The sequence below is a fragment of the Schistocerca gregaria genome, chromosome X, assembly GCF_023897955.1.
Source record: "Schistocerca gregaria isolate iqSchGreg1 chromosome X, iqSchGreg1.2, whole genome shotgun sequence".
NCBI classification, from domain to species: domain Eukaryota; kingdom Metazoa; phylum Arthropoda; class Insecta; order Orthoptera; family Acrididae; genus Schistocerca; species Schistocerca gregaria.
The window spans coordinates 638995629-639014420 of NC_064931.1; the positions used below are offsets into that span (position 1 = coordinate 638995629).

An 18792-nucleotide genomic window follows, 5' to 3' on the forward strand; every position below is an offset into this window, starting at 1 on the left:
GATTAAAAAAACTACAGCATAATCAAACGTCCTTAGACAGGTGTGTCATGTTGATAAAACGAAGTACACGAGCAGCAGCTCCTGGGTCATCCGCTAAAATGGCATCCAGAGTACATGGCAGGCCAAGATCAAGACGCAGTGCAGTAAAATCCGGACAGGACGTTAAAATGTGGCGGACCGTCAGCAATTGCCCACATGGACAGAACGGCGCCGGCGCTGCCGTCAGCAGATGGCGATGGCTGAACTAGCAGTGTCCAATTTGTAGCCGGGCCAAAACGACTTCCTCCTGCCGAGAAGGACGTGAGGAGGACGTCCAAGCTGCAGGAAGAGGTTTCAAGGCCCGAAGCTTGTTGTCCGTAAGTGCAGCCCAATCGGCATGCCACAGCAATAAAATGCGCCGACAAATGACCGTGCTACAATCTGATGAAGGGACACAACAAGAAGCCATCCGAGGCTGGAGGACCACAGCCTTGGCCGTGGCATCTGCAGCTTCGTTCCCAGGGATACCGACATGGCCAGGAACCCACATAAAGCTAACTGGAGACCCGTCGTCCACCAGCTGCTGAAGAGAGCGTTGGATCCGGTGCACGAAAGGGTGAACCGGATACGGATCACTGAGGCTCTGGATGGTGCTCAGAGAATCGGAGCAAATGACATAAGCAGAATGTCGGTGGCGGCAGACGTAAAGAACAGCCTGGTAGAGGGCAAAGAGCTCAGCTGTGAAAACCGAACAATGGCCATGTAGCCGGTATTTGAAACTTTGTGCCCCAACAATGAAAGAACACCCGACCCCGTCATGGGTCTTCGAGCCATCTGTATAAATGAAAGTCATATTAATGAACTGCGAACGAAGTTCGACAAAACGGGAGTGGTATACTGAACCGGGGGTAACCTCCTTTGGGAGCGAGCGGAGGTCAATGTGAACGCGAACCTGAGCCTGGAGCCAAGGTGGCGTGTGGCTCTCACCCACTCTAAAGGTTGCAGGGAGTGAAAAATCAAGGAGTTGAAGGAGGCGACGAAAGCGAACTCCAGGGGGTAGCAGGACAGAGACATACAACCCGTATTGACGGTCAAGAGAGTCATCAAAAAAGGAACGATACGATGGGTGGTCGGGCATTGACAGTAGCCGACAGGCGTAACGACAAAGCAGTATATCGCGCCGGTAGGCGAGTGGCAATTCACCGGCTTCAGCATGAAGACTCTCGACGGGACTAGTATAAAACGCTCCGATCGCAAGCCGTAAACCCCGATGTTGTATGGAGTTGAGGAGGCGTAAGATGGACGGCCGTGCAGAGGAGTATACAAAGCACCCATAATCCAGCTAGGAGCGTACGATCGACCGATATAGGCGAAGTAGGACGGTTCGATCCGCTCCCCACGACATGCCACTGAGAACACAGAGGACATTTAGAGAACGGGTACAACAGGCAGCCAAATATGACACATGTGGAGACCAACTAAGTTTCCTGTCAAATGTCAGACCTAAAAATTTTGTTGCCTCCACGAATGGGAGAGCAACGGGGCCGAGTCGTAAGGACGGTGGGAGAAACTCTTTGTAGCGCCAGAAGTTAATACAGACTGTTTTCTCGGAAGAAAAACGGAAGCCATGACACTCCAGGAATAAAGACAGTCAAGAGAACGCTGAAGACAGCGCTCCAGGGAACATGTACGCTGCGCGCTGCAATAGATGGCAAAATCGTCCACGAAAAGGGAGCCTGATACATCATCTGGGAGGCAATCCATTATTGGATTGATCGCTATGGCGAAGAGAGCGACGCTCAAAACGGAGCCCTGTGGCACCCCATTCTCCTGGCGAAAGGTTTCTGACAGGACAGAACCCACACGTACCCTGAACTGACGATCCATTAAAAAGGAACGAATAAAAAGAGGGAGGCGACCGCGAAAGCCCCATGTATGCATGGTGCGGAGAATGCCCGCCCTCGAACAGGTGTCGTAAGCCTTCTCCAAATCAAAGAACACAGCCGCAGTCGGGCACTTCCGCAAGAAGTTATTCATAATGAAGGTCGACAAGGTAACCAGATGGTCAACAGCAGAGCGGCGCCTATGAAATCCACATTGTAAATTGGTAAGTAGGTGTCGAGATTCGAGCAGCCAAACCAAACGAGAGTTAATCATTCGCTCCATCACCTTACAGACACAGCTGGTAAGCGAGATGGGTCGATAACTGGAGGGCAAGTGCTTGTCCTTCCCCGGCTTAGGAATCGGTACAACAATAGACTCGCGCCAGCATGCGGGAACATTTCCCTCAATCCAGATGCGATTGTAAGTACGAAGAAGGAAACCTTTACCTGCAGGAGAAAGGTTCTTCAGCATCTGAATATGAACAGAATCAGGCCCAGGAGCGGAGGACCGTGACCGGGCAAGTGCATTTTCGAGTTCCCGCATGGTGAATGGGGCACTGTAGTTTTCACAATTCAAGGAGTGGAAATTAGGTGGCCGAGCCTCCTCTGCCTGTTTTCGGGGGAGGAAGGCAGGGGGGTAATGAGTGGAGCTCGAAACCTCTGCGGAAAAGCGGCCGATGGCATTGGAGACATCCTCAGTGGCCACAAGGACGTCATTCGCGATCGTCAAGCCAGAAACTGGTGAGTGGACCTTAGTGCCAGATAGCCGGCGCAGAATACCCCAGAAAACAGAAGGAGGAGTAAAACTGTTGAAGGTGCTTGTGAAAGCAGCCCAGCTGGCTTTCTTGCTTTCTTTAAAAATACGACGACACTGCGCATGTAATCGTTTATAATTGATACAATTCGCCACTGTAGGGTGGCGTTTAAAGGTGCGTAAAGTACGTCGACGAGTACGTAAGGCGTCTCTACATGCTGCGGTCCACCAGGGGACCGGTACGCGGCGTGGAGAAGAAGTAGTGTGAGAGATGGAATATTCAGCAGCAGTGAGAATGACTTCCATGAGGTGGGCGGCCTGACTATCGCAGCTTGTGAAGGTTTGATTCTGAAAGGTCGCCATGGAACAGAAGAGCCCCCAGTCTGCTTTGGAGATGTTCCAACTAGTTGAGCACGGAGAGGGGGGGTATGATGCAGGAGATGGATAACACACGGGAAGTGGTCGCTCGAATATGTATCAGAAAGCGCATACCACTCAAACCGGCGTGCAAGTTGGGTAGTACATACAGAGAGGTCTAAATGGGAATAGGTGTGAGAGGTGTCTGAAAGGAAAGTAGGGGCGCCAGTATTGAGGCAGATAAGATTGAGCTGGTTGAAAACGTCTGCTAACAGGGAACCCCTCGGACAGGATGCTGGAGAGCCCCAAAGAGGATGGTGAGCATTGAAGTCTCCAGTTAACAAAAATGGTGCAGGGAGCTGAGCAATAATTTGCAGCATGTCTGCCCTGGTAACGGCAGACGACGATGGAGTGTAAACGGTACAAATGGAAAATGTAAAAGTGGGGAGAGTAATGCGGACGGCAACTGCCTGCAGGTCGGTGTGCAATGTGATGGGATCATAGTAGATATCATCCCGGACCAGCAACATAACCCCTCCATGAGCCGGAATACCTGCCACAGGTGGTAAGTCAAAACGCACAGAGGTGTAGTGTGCCAAGGCAATTTGATCGCATGGGCGTAGCTTCGTTTCCTGGAAGGCTACGACGAGCGGACGGTGCAAGCGGAGCAGCAATTTCAAGTCCTCTCGGTTGGAGCGAATGCTGCGAATATTCCAGTGAATAAGTGCCATCGTGAGAGGAAGATGATGCAAGAAGGGGTCATCTCGAAGGCCGCTGAGGGTCCGGCTTCGAGCGAGCACTGCCGCCGCTAGCAGGAGGCGGACAGTCATCATCCATTTGTTCTATAGGTTCATCGGCCATCTTGTGAAGATGGCCGGGAGGGGGAGCTCCCTCCGCTGGTGAATGGCAAGATGTTCGGCTACCAGCGGTGCGGCCAGGCGAAATGGACGACGGCCTGGGGCGGCAACCGCTGGGGGGGCACAGGAGGAGAAATGCGCCGTGGCAGGGAAGGAGAACTGTGCTTCCTATGAGCCTTCTTGGAAGGTCGTTTTGTGGAAGGATTGGTCGATGGCTGAGGGTTCAAGGTACGTAGAAGGTCTGCACGAAACGATTCTTTCTTGAAGGCCCGTGCTTCTGACTTCTGGGTCTTCGTCTTGGCAGAAGCTGATAAAGGTACTTGTGTCAGAGGGGCGACGGGAGGAAGAGGAGACGTCGACCGGGCGATCTTAGCACTGGCCGAACGGACGACCGTAGTGCTGAAGGTCAGATCGCATGTCTGCGTCGCCACCTCCCTGATAGTCCGAGGAGAGGCGAGGACAGTACTGTACTTCCCCGCTGGGAGCAACGTGGGCTTACTACTAGCGTATAGCTTGCGACCAGCCGAGGTGGAGACTTTCTCTTTGACCCGAATTTCTTGGATACAGCATTCTTCCTTGTAGACGGGACAGTCGCGGGAGGACGCTCCATGGTCACCGCGACAGTTCACACAACGAGGAGACGGAGGTGGACAGTCACCCTCATGGGCATCCCTGCCACAAGTCACACATGTAGCTGCATTGGAACAAGAATGGCGAGTGTGATTAAAACACTGACACTGGTAGCAGTGCGTAGGTGTTGGGACATAGGGGCGAACAGAAATAACCTCGTAGCCCGCCTTGATGCGCGACGGCAGCTGAACACTATCAAAGGTCAAGAAAAGTGTCCAGGTCGGTACAAGGTCATTGTTGACCTTTTTCATGACCCTATGGACAGCTGTCATGCCCTGCTCAGCGAGGAAAGACTGAATCTCCTCGTCAGTCAATCCGTTGAGTGATCTAGTATAGACCACACCACGAGACGAATTCAAAGTGCGGTGAGCCTCCACCCGGACAGGGAACGTGTACAGGAGTGTGGCCCGAAGCAGTTTTTGTGCCTGAAAGGCGCTCTCAGTTTCTAGTAACAAGGTACCATTACGCAACCTGGTACAAGACTTGACAGATCCAGCTATGGCATCTATGCCCTTCTGGATAACGAAAGGGTTGACAGAGGAAAAATCCTTTCCGTCCTCAGATCGAGAAACTACAAGGAACTGTGGGGCAGGAGGTAGTACTTTTGTCACTGGTGGCTGGTCAAGTTTCCGTTTGTGAGCAGAAGTCGAGAGAGAAGAAGAAGAAGAGAAATCCATTGCGGAGGAATCCCCCATGATTGCCAGCATCTCCGATGGCGTGCTCCTTCCTTGTGTGGACCCTCTCAGAGGGCACTCCCGCCTTAGGTGATTGTTCACACCTCAGGTCACACCTCCCGAGAAATGGACGGAGGGACCAATCGGCATGGTCGGAAGGTGTCAGCTCAGGCAATCACCCCTCCCTGGGCCTGGCCTTTACCACGGGGTACGTGCGTGCCTTACTTGTCTACCCAGGGCGGGGAATTACGCCTTACCCCGTCACCGGCTACGCGTGCGAACGCGTGGGTCGGCCTTCAGGCACGCACAGGGAGGAAGGAAGAAGAGGAAAAAGAAAGAGAGGGAAAGAACGGACAGACTGTCTCAAACACCGAAGCGGAGACCCGAGAAGGAGAAGAAGGCAAGTAGAAGAGTAAGTAAGACAGTGAGATGGAGAAGAACAAAGAAAGGAACCAACCAAAGGAAGTAAGAAACCAGAAGAAGTGAAAAACCAAAATGAACGCAAATATAGGTCGTGAAACCGTCCGTCTCCAGACGCAGGCGCTAACTACCCCCTTAAGGGGGAGGGACTCCTTTTAGTCGCCTCTTACGACAGGCAGGAATACCTCGGGCCTATTCTAACCCCCGGACCCGCAGGGGGGGGGGGGGGGGGGGGAGAGAGAGAGAGAGAGAGAGAGAGAGAGAGAGAGAGAGAGAGAGAGAGAGAGAGAGAGAGAGAGAGAGAGATGGGGGGGAGAGAGATGGGGGGGGGGGGAGAGATGGGGGGGAGAGATGGGGGGGGGGGGGGGGAGAGAGAGAGAGAGAGAGAGAGAGAGATGGGAGGTTTCAGAAGATATGCGCTACTGAGTGTTAATAACAGGAAAGGTGGAAACTATAGGTTGGTTCGTTTTTATGGGAGAAAAGCAAGCATACAGCCTTATGAGATAATTCAAACTTGAATACTTACCATGATCATTGAAATGACGCTCATAATCAGCTTCACTCCACTGTGTTTCATGGCTGGTGGTAGCATCAGTTGAGCCTCTGTTACAGGCACTACTACTCCTAACCAATAATGATGAACAACGGAGAGAGAGCTCCAGAGCATCAAGCCAGCATTTGCCAGCTGCTTGTGAAGGTGCTCTGAATATCAGGTAAGATGTTGGCAATGGCTGAACAACAGCGCCTAAGAAAGAAAGAAACAAACACCAATTTTAGGTGTCGCAAAATTTAAAAATTGTATGATGACCAGCGAAGAATTCACCACAATTGGGGAAAGATATCAGTTTCTTTTACTGTGTACACGAGTAGTACTTGAAGTGAAAATAAGTTTCATGAATCTCTAAGTCTAACCTAAAATCTAAATTTTGTGTGTAACATTAAAGTCTTAAGAATTATTCTATTAAGTTACAGGCAATTCAAATTAAACAATGTTTGCATGCACAATCTTCTTAGAAAGATTAAGACATATGCTGATTACAAAAACGCTGTGACTTCTTCCCCGAAGTGGCTCACTCTTTGCCTACAACAGACGGAGCCGGAAAAAAAAATAGTACTTTTCATACATGTTGCTCATTCCTTGCTTAGTAAAATCTCTGTATGTGACTTAAGGTAATGTTTCCCATATTATTTTATTGCATAATGAACTTAGGGAAAACATAGACTATGACACATGTCGCACAAACATGAAAATCTGTCAAAATAGATAATTTGGATGTGCAACAGCATGTAAGTTGATGAATCACACAAACTGGACTAACAACCATGAGAACATAATGCAGTACTGATTCAAAATAGTTAATGCTACAAACCAGATACAACATTTATCACTGGCAAATACCATCAATGTTTATACGTGTTATCTGAAGGGTTGTATGAACTATCAGGTAAAGTTGTTACCTTACAAAATATAAATGCAGTTTCTGCACTGCTAAATTATTTTCACTGTCACAGAGCTGTCTCACAAGCTGAAAGCACATTTAACAGCTCATTAAGTGGAAGTGGAGCTCCAAGAGGAGAAGAAAGAAAAAGAAATCTTCCATCCTTTAACAAAATATTTGTCCCACTGAAGTACAACTTTATTTAATTCAGTTCTTAATCCTAAATGCCTATCAGTATCTATTTCGAATGACATAACCAAAATATGATTTAAAGGTTCAGTCCTCACCAATCGTTTCATTGTGTGGTCCTCTAGGTGCCCATATGGACTGCTCCAGTGGGTGGAAAAGTTTGAAGCAGAATCCATCCTTTTTTGAAGGCCTTTCAATTACCTGGCATGTATTGAGAAGGATTGTTCCTACCCAGTGACTACTCTGTAACACAAGATACAAAGGCACTCAAATATGCATCAATTTATAATAATCTGCACACACTTTTGAACTACCTACGTTTGATAAAAAACACTGCACGTTTTATGTTGGTAGTGTATCTTGGAAAACAATACAAAATCATTTTGTGTGTCCAGGAAAGGGTTCATGACTGTTCACAGTATGTAGCTGGTTATTGAAGGTTTATCACTACTAGTTAAGATGAAATAGTAGATATTCGTTTAAGGTACGATGCAGCACAACGTACTGTCTGGACGAATTTTGCAAAGAAAAGTTTCACAACACACAGCATCCTAATGGGAAGAAATTCATCATTATGTATAGAAACTCACAAGAGACTTTGTTGTTGAAGCCACGAACACCTGACCACAGTTCTCAGTACAAAACAGCTAGCACAGCAGAATTTGACGAAATGGTGTTGATCTTATGAGAAAATAATTCTGTACAGGTCACTCACCCCACTGAATATTTATCCTGAATTTTTCATTAAAATACTGTCTTGTAACATTCAATTCATTGTACCCTATATGCCAAATAAGATCATCACTTTAGCTGATGCGGTTTGTCACCGTGGAACGTAACCTCCTGGCAATCTACTTACTATGTACCTGTGCACCCTACTTGGATCGTGGGAGAAGAGTTACGTGTTGACTGCTTGTCACTACCAGCTTTGAGCTACAAGCTCGCTCTCTGGCACTTGCTCCCACATAGCTAACTCTTTGCTGACTAGTTCTGCAATTTTGAATGTATCATCTATCATCCCAGCCATTACTAGCTGGTGCCTTGCAAACCAACCTGAGTACACCAAACTGTGCTCTGAATAAGGAATAAACTTTCTTTTCGTTCATAAAAATCTACACCATATAATTTAATGCCTCCTAAAAGACATCCACATTTTAACTATCCTTATCACGCTCACTATGCACCTTCACGAACTCCACCTTTCAGTTTTCGAGGGCGATCATATTTTTGTGGCAACACCTGACATGAGATTGCATCCAAAGCTAGCTGGGTCAGCGAGAGAAGCTGAATCCTTACACAGCAACTTCAATGCTGACTGCCACACGCCGCTGCGACACAGTAATCACTGTTTGACGAACGCTACCACGATGCGACCTCCTCACAGTCGCCCTCTGCCAGCTGCCGGGTCACTGCCACACAGCTGTCATCGGTCACAGCCAACAAAATAGCTATCAGTGGGGCCCCTGCTGCCACACTGAGACAGACGCTGTAAGTGTTCCTAAGCACTGCATGAAGCTCCTGACCTGTTACAACAGGAAGAATTCTCTGCATAACCGAAATTTGATAGGAATTCTCTTTCTGGTTGACCCACTCATCAGAAACAAGAGCCTCGACAACCTCAAAGTACATGTGAAAAGAAAAATTTGCTGAGATGTGGGGAGCAATGGAGAAATATTTGTCACCACATGCTTAGGTAATTTTGGGAAACAAGAAGTAACAGTTCCACATGGAACACCACTGAAGAAGGAAGGACGGTAGATTAGAGTTTAACATACTGTCAGAATCAAGATCATTAGAGACAGAGCACAAGCTCTGATTGGTTCAAGGAAGAGGAACGAAATCAGCTGTGACCTTTAAAAGGCATTTGCCTGGAGCAATTTAGGGAAATCATGGAAAACATAATAAACAGAGTTTACAGTAAGTCTGAGGGCCCATCGTTGTATCAAAACGCATAGAAAGCAACCTCTATAGAATATGAAGACACTGCCAAATAGAGAAATATATGTAGTCATGGCTCAGAAGACATAATTATCATTTACAGTCAGTAGTCAAAAAAGTATAAAGCATTAATTACACATATGCATAATTCAGCCTTAGTATTCAAGCAGAGTGTCAATTGGGGAAAGACTTATTGGCTATTTTGCCGATATGTGAGTATGCGAGTGGTAAACTGACTTAAGAGTCCTTGTACTTATCCATTAACTTACATTGGCAAAATGCTTGACCACTCCAGGAACTGCAAGTATTTTACCACCTTAAATTTGAAGTCCGGTTACCATTAGAAACTCTGAGGACCATAGGATAGACCCAAAACAGCATGTTTTGTACCTCCTAGGCTGCACAAATTTCCAGGATGTCTTTTGGTCTAAGAAACATCCCTGCTACTTTTTAACTATTTGCAGATTTGCTATTATATGGATTGAGGCACACTGTGTGTCTTTTTTATCTTGATGACATTATTGTTTTCTTTTGGTCATTTGAGGAACATGTGTGGCTGAGGTGCATACTGTCTCATTTATGAAGTGCGGATCTCGGCTTGAAACTATATACATGTCCATTTCTCAGTGTCACTGGTGCAGTATCTTGGTCATGTTACAAGTTCTGTAGATGTTAGGCCCGAGGCACCGCTGTTAATATCAAACAAAGGACTACATATTTGTTCCTTTATATCAAAGTACTCACTTCAGGAGCCTCAATCCTCTCTACAATTTTGACTTTGAATGTTTGGGCACCTGATATATATGACAGAAACTATTTCCATTTGAAAAGCATGAATGACAAATTTTCAGCAAAACATACAGCACAAATAACAAAACTGAATTTGGATAAAACATTTTCCACTATTGTGTGTTCAACAGCTCTACAAAGATCCTGAGATACATCCAGTTTACACTGTATATAACTAATGTCAACTCAAAATCACGTATCAGTAATAGCCAAGATCAACAAAGGCACAATTTTGCATTTCTAAAACAGTTACACCTCTTTGTGCCATAATTAATTGCTCCTACAGACTTTTCAACAAATCTCTGGATAGAATAAATACATTTATTTCCAACAAAGTCAGAGGTATTCCATATTAGTGTAAGTTCTGCACATCATCACTCTGTTGTTGTAAACTGCTCCAACCCAAGTGGACAATGTTCTGAAAGCAAATCTGTTCTCAAACACATGGATACACAAGTCTGAATGGAAATTGTACACAATTTTTGACACAAGGAAAAAAGTGCTGATCAGTAATCCTGTCACATTAAAGGCAACCGGGATGTGGATACACCGGGACAGTCTGGATGGGTCATTCACCCATTACCAGCCCTGAATTATGGTTTATGAATACTGCATAGGGGCAGTCAATGATGATGTAAGTAGTTAGTGTTGATCTTGCGGTCAATAACAGATGTCTAGTTTCTCAGTATGTTTCAAGTATATCTGATGCAGAAGGGTCAGAGCACAGACTCAACTCATCTGGCTGGGATGATTAAATGTGGCCACAATCCATGCAGCAATGGTGGACATCACACACAATGGATTCCATTTAAAGAATGCAGTGTGGCATCAGTTATGTAAAAACTGAGACTTCTCAAGCAACATTGTTCTCAAGAAAGAGGGGCAGTGTGATCTCACTCGCAATAGCCACAACATGGCCATGGTAACCAACAAAAACTCCAGAACTCTATTAGTTACTTCATCAGTACTTTAGATGCCATACTGTGATGCATCAGTGCCAACCATTAACAGCTGCTGTGGATGGAAATGGGACACGTACAGTGTTTGGAACAACTATTGTCTTAAGTTCATTGTATGCATTATCTTATTCATCAGACCACTCAAGCAGCACTCCACTCGATCCTAATTTAAAGGAGCAGCTACAGCAAATTTTGGATGAACATCTAATGCAGTTTAATTTACCAGGAAATTACTGCAATTCTTTTTCTGATTCGATGAAATACTGTTAAAAAATTAAGATGATTGTTCTGTGGGTGGTATATCCCTTGTTTCTAGTATATGGTCATGGTTTTCCACCTGCTTAAGAAAAATAGCATGTTATATACAATTTTTTCAATATATTTTACCCATTATACTTCATATAATACTGCACAAGTGTGTAAATGTTGTCCAAAGATCCCCTAGATAATTCACCCATGAAGGAATTTTCTGCTCGACATTTGAGGTAATGATGGAACATTATCATGGCACCAAATACTTTGACCAACACTTATTAGTACTGATATTTTTCAAATGACATGCTGATGGCAAAAAAATTATTTTGACTTTCTGTCCAAAGGTAATTTAAAGCTGTCTCTCTTAAGTCTCTGCCAATGTGGAGAGTAACTCCTTATGACAAGGGACCACATTTCAGTTTGTCACTTAGTTGATAGTATATTTGAAATTGCTACAAATAAAGGATGTACCTCTCTCTCTCTCTCTCTCTCTCTCTCTCTCTCTCTCTCTCTCTCTCTCTCTCTCTCTCCCCCCCCCCCTCCCAATGGAATATTTGGCTGGTATCTTGATCTTGATTTTAGCATTGTGTGTGCAACATATGAATTTGCATAACCAAAACCAGAAAAGAACAATTAGAACAGTTACATTCCCTGCTGAGATTGTTCTTTGCAATAGTTTCCAATAGCACCTGTATTCTGCCACACACAAACTCCAAAAACTTTAAATATGACCAGCATCACTACAGTCATACCCAGGGGACAGTGCACTGCGACAATGTCCCCCCCCCCCCCCCCCACCATCAATTGCAATTGGTTCTTACCTATTGCTCTTTTGTTGCCAGTCGACTCCCACACCAACTGGACTCAGATCTTCCTGAATTATATCACCTTATCTCTCCTTTTTGGCCTGACAGGCAGTCTCCTTCCATAAAGTACAAAATACAGTGGCTTTAAATGCTAACACAAAGCATTCATTCGTATAACATAGTCTGCCCACCTAAAGCATTGACTCCATGGTTCTTTATGTAATTCCTCTTATCACAAAGTGTGTTAAAAAAATATGGAATCTTCAGCTGACAGAAACATATTTACTGATTTGAAGGTAAAGAACCCTAATCCCCTTCAAAGCAGCCTCCTTAGTAATGCACACATTTCCCCCAACACTACTGTCATAGTTGGAAACAGTTCTTGAGCATGGGTTTTGGAATGGTAATCAGCTGGGCCCCCGGATTCTGAACAATGTCATCTCTTGTCTCGAATAGTGTTCCTTTCATATGCATCTTCAGTTTGTGAAAATAGTCAAAAGTCACATGGAGCCATGTCGTGGGAGTATGGACCCTAACTAACAACAGGAATGTTGTGTTTGTGTAATTTCCAGACAGAACTACTTCTGCTCCATTGACAGGAGTTACAGTATGAATTTCATGGACACTCCTCATGCACAAATTATTGGTCAAAATTGAATGTACTGGTGCAGTAGCTATACATACCTCTTTGAATGTTCTTGTACTATAATTTAACAGTCTTTCATGACCAAAGTTTGCACTTGCTCAATGACATTTGTCATTTTGACTTGTTGAAGGTCTGTTTGAATGCGGTTTGCTATTCACAGATGTGAAGCAATTTCTGAAGTGGTTGTACCCCTCTTTTACGTACAAGTTGCTCCTGACATTACCCCCAATAGCCTGTCAAATCTTTTACATGGTTTCCACTTTGGTATTGCGAAACTTATGGCAAAATTTGATCCAATATCACTGCTCAATTTGTTCTGTCATTTTACAAGTAACTAGAATCTCACAAAGCTCACTGCACATTGTCACTCGTAGGTCGACTGCCAGCGACTAACTCTTCTTGCTGGCAGGAGGAAATTCACAACTGCACACAAATGTCCCCTATCATATCGCCACTGAAGAGCATCTTCTGCACTTTATTCCTTTATGTGGGAAAGGTGAAGGTTCAATACTTTCTGAACACACATTGTGTTCAGAATAGCTGTTTCCTATAATGGGAAAAAGATTATGTTTAAAATCCAGAATGAATTTTTAGTGTGCAGAGGATTGTACACTGATCTGAAAGTTTCTGACAGACTAAAACTGTGTGCTAGCCCTGCAAGATGTGCACAAGAACTTCTGTGAAGTTCGAAAGGGACGAGATAAGATACTGGAAGAAGTAAAGCTCTGAGAGCCACGTTGTGAGTTGTGCTTAGATACTCTGTTGGTAGATCACTTGCCTGCGAAAGGCAAAGGTTGTATGTTTGAGTCCCAGTCCACACATGGTTTTAATCTGCCATGAAGTATGTTTATACTCTCCTGTTTAAATGTCAGTTGATTGTTCCACTCTAGCTTCCATGTATTCCATGTTTCACATATATGTAACACCACTGGTTGGATTAATGTCTTACATAGTCGGAGTGTGAAGCACGTGTAGATGCAGGGTTCAGTACTGCGAGGGGATAGTGGGGACGGTCCAAAATACAATTTGCCATCAGTTCCAAAATTTAATAATAATGTATAATATTTTTTAATATAATCATAATAATTTGCTCTGTTGTGCTTCATGCATCTTTCCTGAATATCACATCCAGGGAGGAGCTCTTCTTTGCTTCATTAACAAGTAATGTGATCTTGTCTGCTGCACTCCATGAATATTTCTTCTACTGGACATCAGGACCACATTGTCAGCATATGCCAAATGTGTAATGGTTTTTGCCTCTAATCTCTATTCCAGTGAAATTTTCATGTAAAAGTTCTTGTGAAAATTTCTCTTCCCCGCCCCTCCCCCATGTCAGCCATGCAATTATGTCAAAGCTTTTCCATTAATTTGTTTCCAAAGTTTATATAAACAGCTGGTTCACCATTAATGGGAGAGGTTAGCTGACCACTTTATGCTCTGCTGCTTTAAGACAAGCTCGTTACTTGATTATTACCATGGTCATACATGCCAATACCAGAACCGTAGAACACGAAAACAAAAAATGAGTAAAAAATGACTACACATTATGACCAATCGATGGAAGAAAAGACTGCAAAAAAAAAAAAAAAGGAGAGGGGGGTGGGGAAGACTTGGAGAAAGGTCCACAAAATTCGCCATAGAGAAACAGAGGTCCTGAACTAAAGATTAAATGTCCTTCGCCACACTACTACAATGGGTAAAAAGTAAAACGTGATTGACAGCCAGCGCATCATCCACTGAAACAGCCGATAATTCAGACGGCAAACATAAATGAGAACGTAAGTGGTCAAAAAAAAGGGAATTCTGTCAGGAAGTGGATAACCATCAAAGTTGAGGGCAGTGAGCACAAAGTGGTGGGGGAGCAACACTTAACAAATGGTGAAGGTTAAAGACAGTGCCCAATACACAACCTAGCTAAAATGATGTCATGGCGAGACGGCTGAGAGGAGGTCGTGCATGCTGGTGGGAGAGACTTAATTCCCCAGAGCTTGTTCCCATGAAGGGAGGACCAGTGGTGATGCCAAAGTGACATCAGCTGCTGACAGACGGCAACATAGAGATCACTGTAGGGAATGGAAGAACTAGCGGGCTGAGGTAAACAACTCCAGCCTTGGCAGAGGCCACATTTCCCATCAGACCGACATGACCAGGAGCCCCATAAACATCACAGCGGCTCCATCAAGAGAGAGCATGTGACAGCTTTCCTGGACCCCTTGCACTAAGGGATGGACTTTACAGCACAGAGAGACTCTGAAGGGCACAGACAGTTGGAGCAGATGACGCAATAGGAAAGAAAGCCTGGGTCGCCAGATGTACTGCATGGCCTGATACAGGGCAAAAAGCTGTGCTGTAAATACTGAGCAGTGTTCTGGAAGCTGGTACCAAAAATCTGCAGAGCCAATGATGAAGGCACACTTGATGCCACAGTCAGTCCGAGAGCCATAAATGTACATAAAGGTACTACTGCGAAGTTCTATGCAAAGGTCATGAAACTTAGAGTGAGGCTGGAGTAGCGTCCTTAGTAAGCAAATGAAGGCCAAGGTAACACGGGCCAATGCAGATGGTGGATGGTTCACACCCATTGAGAGCGTGGCAGATAGTGTGAAGTTAAGCTGCTGGAGCAAGAGCCTAAACCGAAATCCAGGAGTTAACAGAGGAGAGGGACATGCCCCATACTGGCGATCAAAGGAGTCATCAGAGAAGGAAGCACAGGCATGGCATACAAATGGCATGTTTGTCTGCCGAGGAGAAAGTCATGGCAGTATAACAGCAGTAGTTCAGCTACTTCTGCAAACAGACTTTCAACCGGGCTAGTGTAAAAGGCCCCAGTGGCCAAATGGATGCCATGATGTTGGACTGTATTGAGATGATGTAAGATGGACGGACGTGCAGACACATAAACGAAACACCCAGTCTTGTTTCGAACAGACAAGGGACTGGTACAAACAGAGCAGGATGGTCCGATCCGCTCCACAGGAAGTACTACTGAAGACAAGTATGATATTGAGGGATCATGTACAGCGGGTGGCCAGATAAGACACATGGAAAGACCAAGAAAGTTTCCTGTTGAGCACGAGCCCCAGGAATTCAGTAGTTTCAATGAGCAGAAGAGCAACAGACCCAAGACGTAAAGACGGTGGAAGAAACCAATTGCGTGCGCCATGAGAAATTAATACAAACTGTTTTGTCAGTGGAAAAGTGAAAGTCATTGTCAACACTCCATGAGTAAAGACAGTCGACACATTGCTGAAGATGCTTATCGAGGGGACAAGTCTCTGGAGAACTGAAATAGATCCAAAAATTGTCAACAAAAAGGGAGCAGGAAATGTCTGGCAGGAGACAGGCCATAATAGGGTTAATGCCGATAAAAAAGAGGATGGTGCTCAGGACGGAACTCTGAGGCATGCTGTTTTCCTTGATAAAGGTGTCCCAGAATGCAGAACCCACACATACTTTTAAAACTTGGTCTTTTAAAAATTCCTGAAGAAAATGGGGCATGCAGCCATGGAAGCCCCATGTGTAGAGAGTACAGAGGCTACCAGTCATCCAGAGGGTGTCTTAAGCTTTCTCCAAATCACAAGTCATGGCTAGTCTGGTATTTCACCAAAAAACCATTCACAACATGGGTGGACAAAGTGATGACATGGTCAACTGCAGAGGAGTGCACTCGAAATCCACACTGTGCAGTGGTTAGTAAGTTGTGAGACTTGAGCCACCATATTAGCCAGACATGAATTACACATTCCATCACCTTGCAAACATAGCTGGTGAGAGAAATGGGGTGATAACTAGAAGGAAGGTGTCTGTCCATACTGGGATTAGGTATGGGTATGACAGTGCCTTCACACCAGTGTATGGGAAATGTGTCCTCCGCCCAGATGCAATTACACATGTGAAGGAGAGAGTGCTTGCCCACAAGAGAATGACTCTGCAACAGCGGTATGTGAACATTGTCCGATCCTGGGTAGAAGATTTGGATAAAGTGAGAGTATGATCTAGCTCCACCATAGTAAGGCAGCAGTGTAGCAGTCACAGTTCTGAGAAGAGAGGGGTATCGCTTGAGCCTTCTCCACTCGTTTCCGATGAAGAAAGGCAAGGTGATAAAGGGGGGAGCTTGAAATCTCCACAAAATATCGGCCGGAGGTGTTTGAGATAACAACACAGTCTTCTATGACATCATCTGCTACTGTTAGGCTAGAAAGTGGGGAATGGACCTTGGTCCCAGAGAGCCGTCGGAGGTTGACCCACACGATGAAAGAGGGAGCGGAATTATTAAAAGAATTAGTAAAGCAAAAAGCTAGCTGGATTTGCAATCACACTGTGAATGCAACTGTTCACAAAGACAGCAGTTTTCTATCGTAGGATGACAGTTAACATTGCGGAGAGCAGTTCTCCGCACGCAAATTGCGTCACGGCATGCCTCCTTCCACCAAGGGACTGGGACACTGTGCGGTACAGAGGAAGTGCAAGGAATGGAATGTTCTGCGGTGGTAAGGTTAACATTTCTAAGATATTCTACCTGTTCATCACAACTGCGGAAACGTTGTTCATCAAAGATTGCCAGGGAGGAGTAAAGCCTCCAGCTGGCCTTAGGTAGCTGCCATTTGGGTGCACGTAGGTGGGGTAGGAATCAGCAAATGGATAGCACATGGGAAATGGTTGCTTGAGTACACGCCAGAGCGAACAGACCACTCGAGGCGATGGGCAGGCTGGCAGTGCAGAAGGAGAGGTCCAAATGGGAACAGGTGTGCATGGAGTCTGAAAGGAACATGGATACTTCCATGTTAAGGCAGATAAAGTTACGTTGATTGAGAAGGTCAGCCAAGAGGGCACCTCTCAGACAGGTTCTTTGAGAGTCCCAAAGGGGATGGTGTGCATTAAAGTGACAGAGCAGCAGAAAGGGGTGATGGAGTTGCCCAATAAGCTGGAGCAAGTCTGTCCTAGTGACATTGAATGCTGGAGGGATGTAAATGGTACAAAGGGAGACGGTGAAGTGAGGTTGGAAAATGCAGACTGCAACAGCTTGAAGCCGGGTAGTCGGGGAGATAGGTTGACTATGAACATCACAACAAGAACAGTACTTTAAGTGCCAGATAGAAGACTGCAGGGTTTCCGACAAGCCAACAACTTGTGAGCAACCAGATAAGGCACTTTTTCCTTCACCCAGATCTCCTGGACAGCCCGCTTGTCAAGATACATGGGACAATCTTGGGAGGAGACAGCCTGGTCACCGTTTAATTGATAGAGTGGGGAGGAGGAGGAAGCAGACAATCACCCTCGTGAGTATCCCAACCACAGGTTACACACTTGGCCTATTGTCGACAGGACATTCGAGTGTGTTTGTAATGATGATATTGGTACCAGCACATTGGGTTCGGAATGTACAGTTGGACTGTGATAATTTCATAGCCTGCTTTGATCTTTGATGGAAGCACCACTCTACCAAAAGTGAGAAAAAGAGTGTGTGTGGGCACTAAGTATGCATCTATCTTTTTCATCACCCAATGCACTGCAGTGACACCCTGATCACAGAGGTATGTTTGGTCAACAATTCAAGAACAGTCTTAATCACATTTATTATTGTTATAATACCACCAAACAGTTCCAACTCGATGTAGGGGTCAACTTCTGGGCATTTACACCATTGGTCAACTAGTTTCCTGCCGTTATGTAGACAGGAGTGACACCACCAGCAGTCGACCAATGGTGTAAACGCCCAGAAGATGACCCCTACATCGTGCTGGAACCGGTTGGCGCTATTATCACAATAATAAATGCGATTAAGACTGTTCTTGCATTATTGATTAATCATACTAATCGCTGCTTCTCTCCACAACCAAGTTGTCCAAAAATCTAGGTACATTTGGATTTCTGCCTCAGTCAAACCATTAAGCAGCCATGTGTAAATAACACCACGGGAAAAATTCAGCATCCGATGGGGCTCGACATGAATAGGATAGCTGTGGAAGAGCGAAGCTGCAAGCAGTTGTTGTGCTTGAGACTCAGAAGTAGTCTCCAAAAGCAAAGTTCCATGCTTAAACGAGAGCAGGAGTTCACAGGGTCGGCAACTGCATCAACACTTTTCTGAATAGTAAACAGATTTACCATAGCAATGGATTGATTGTCTTCAGTACATGAAAGCATGAGGAAAGCTGGGAGGATCTCTGAATCATCAGCCTCATTCTATTTACATTTAGTAGATGTTGACTGAAGATGA

General features: G+C 45.3%; 1 protein-coding gene across 3 annotated transcripts in view; it reads right to left on the bottom strand.

Annotated features, from left to right (window-relative positions):
• Window positions 1-18792, bottom strand: part of LOC126298445 (oxysterol-binding protein-related protein 8) — a 205690-nt gene that overhangs the window by 118514 nt on the left and 68384 nt on the right. For all 3 annotated transcript variants that reach the window (XM_049989775.1, XM_049989774.1, XM_049989773.1), the window contains 2 exons: window positions 7281-7425; window positions 6081-6299 (listed from right to left, as the gene is read on the bottom strand). In XM_049989775.1, coding sequence (XP_049845732.1) covers window positions 6081-6299; window positions 7281-7425 — 364 coding nt within the window. The remainder of the gene's footprint in view (window positions 1-6080; window positions 6300-7280; window positions 7426-18792) is intronic.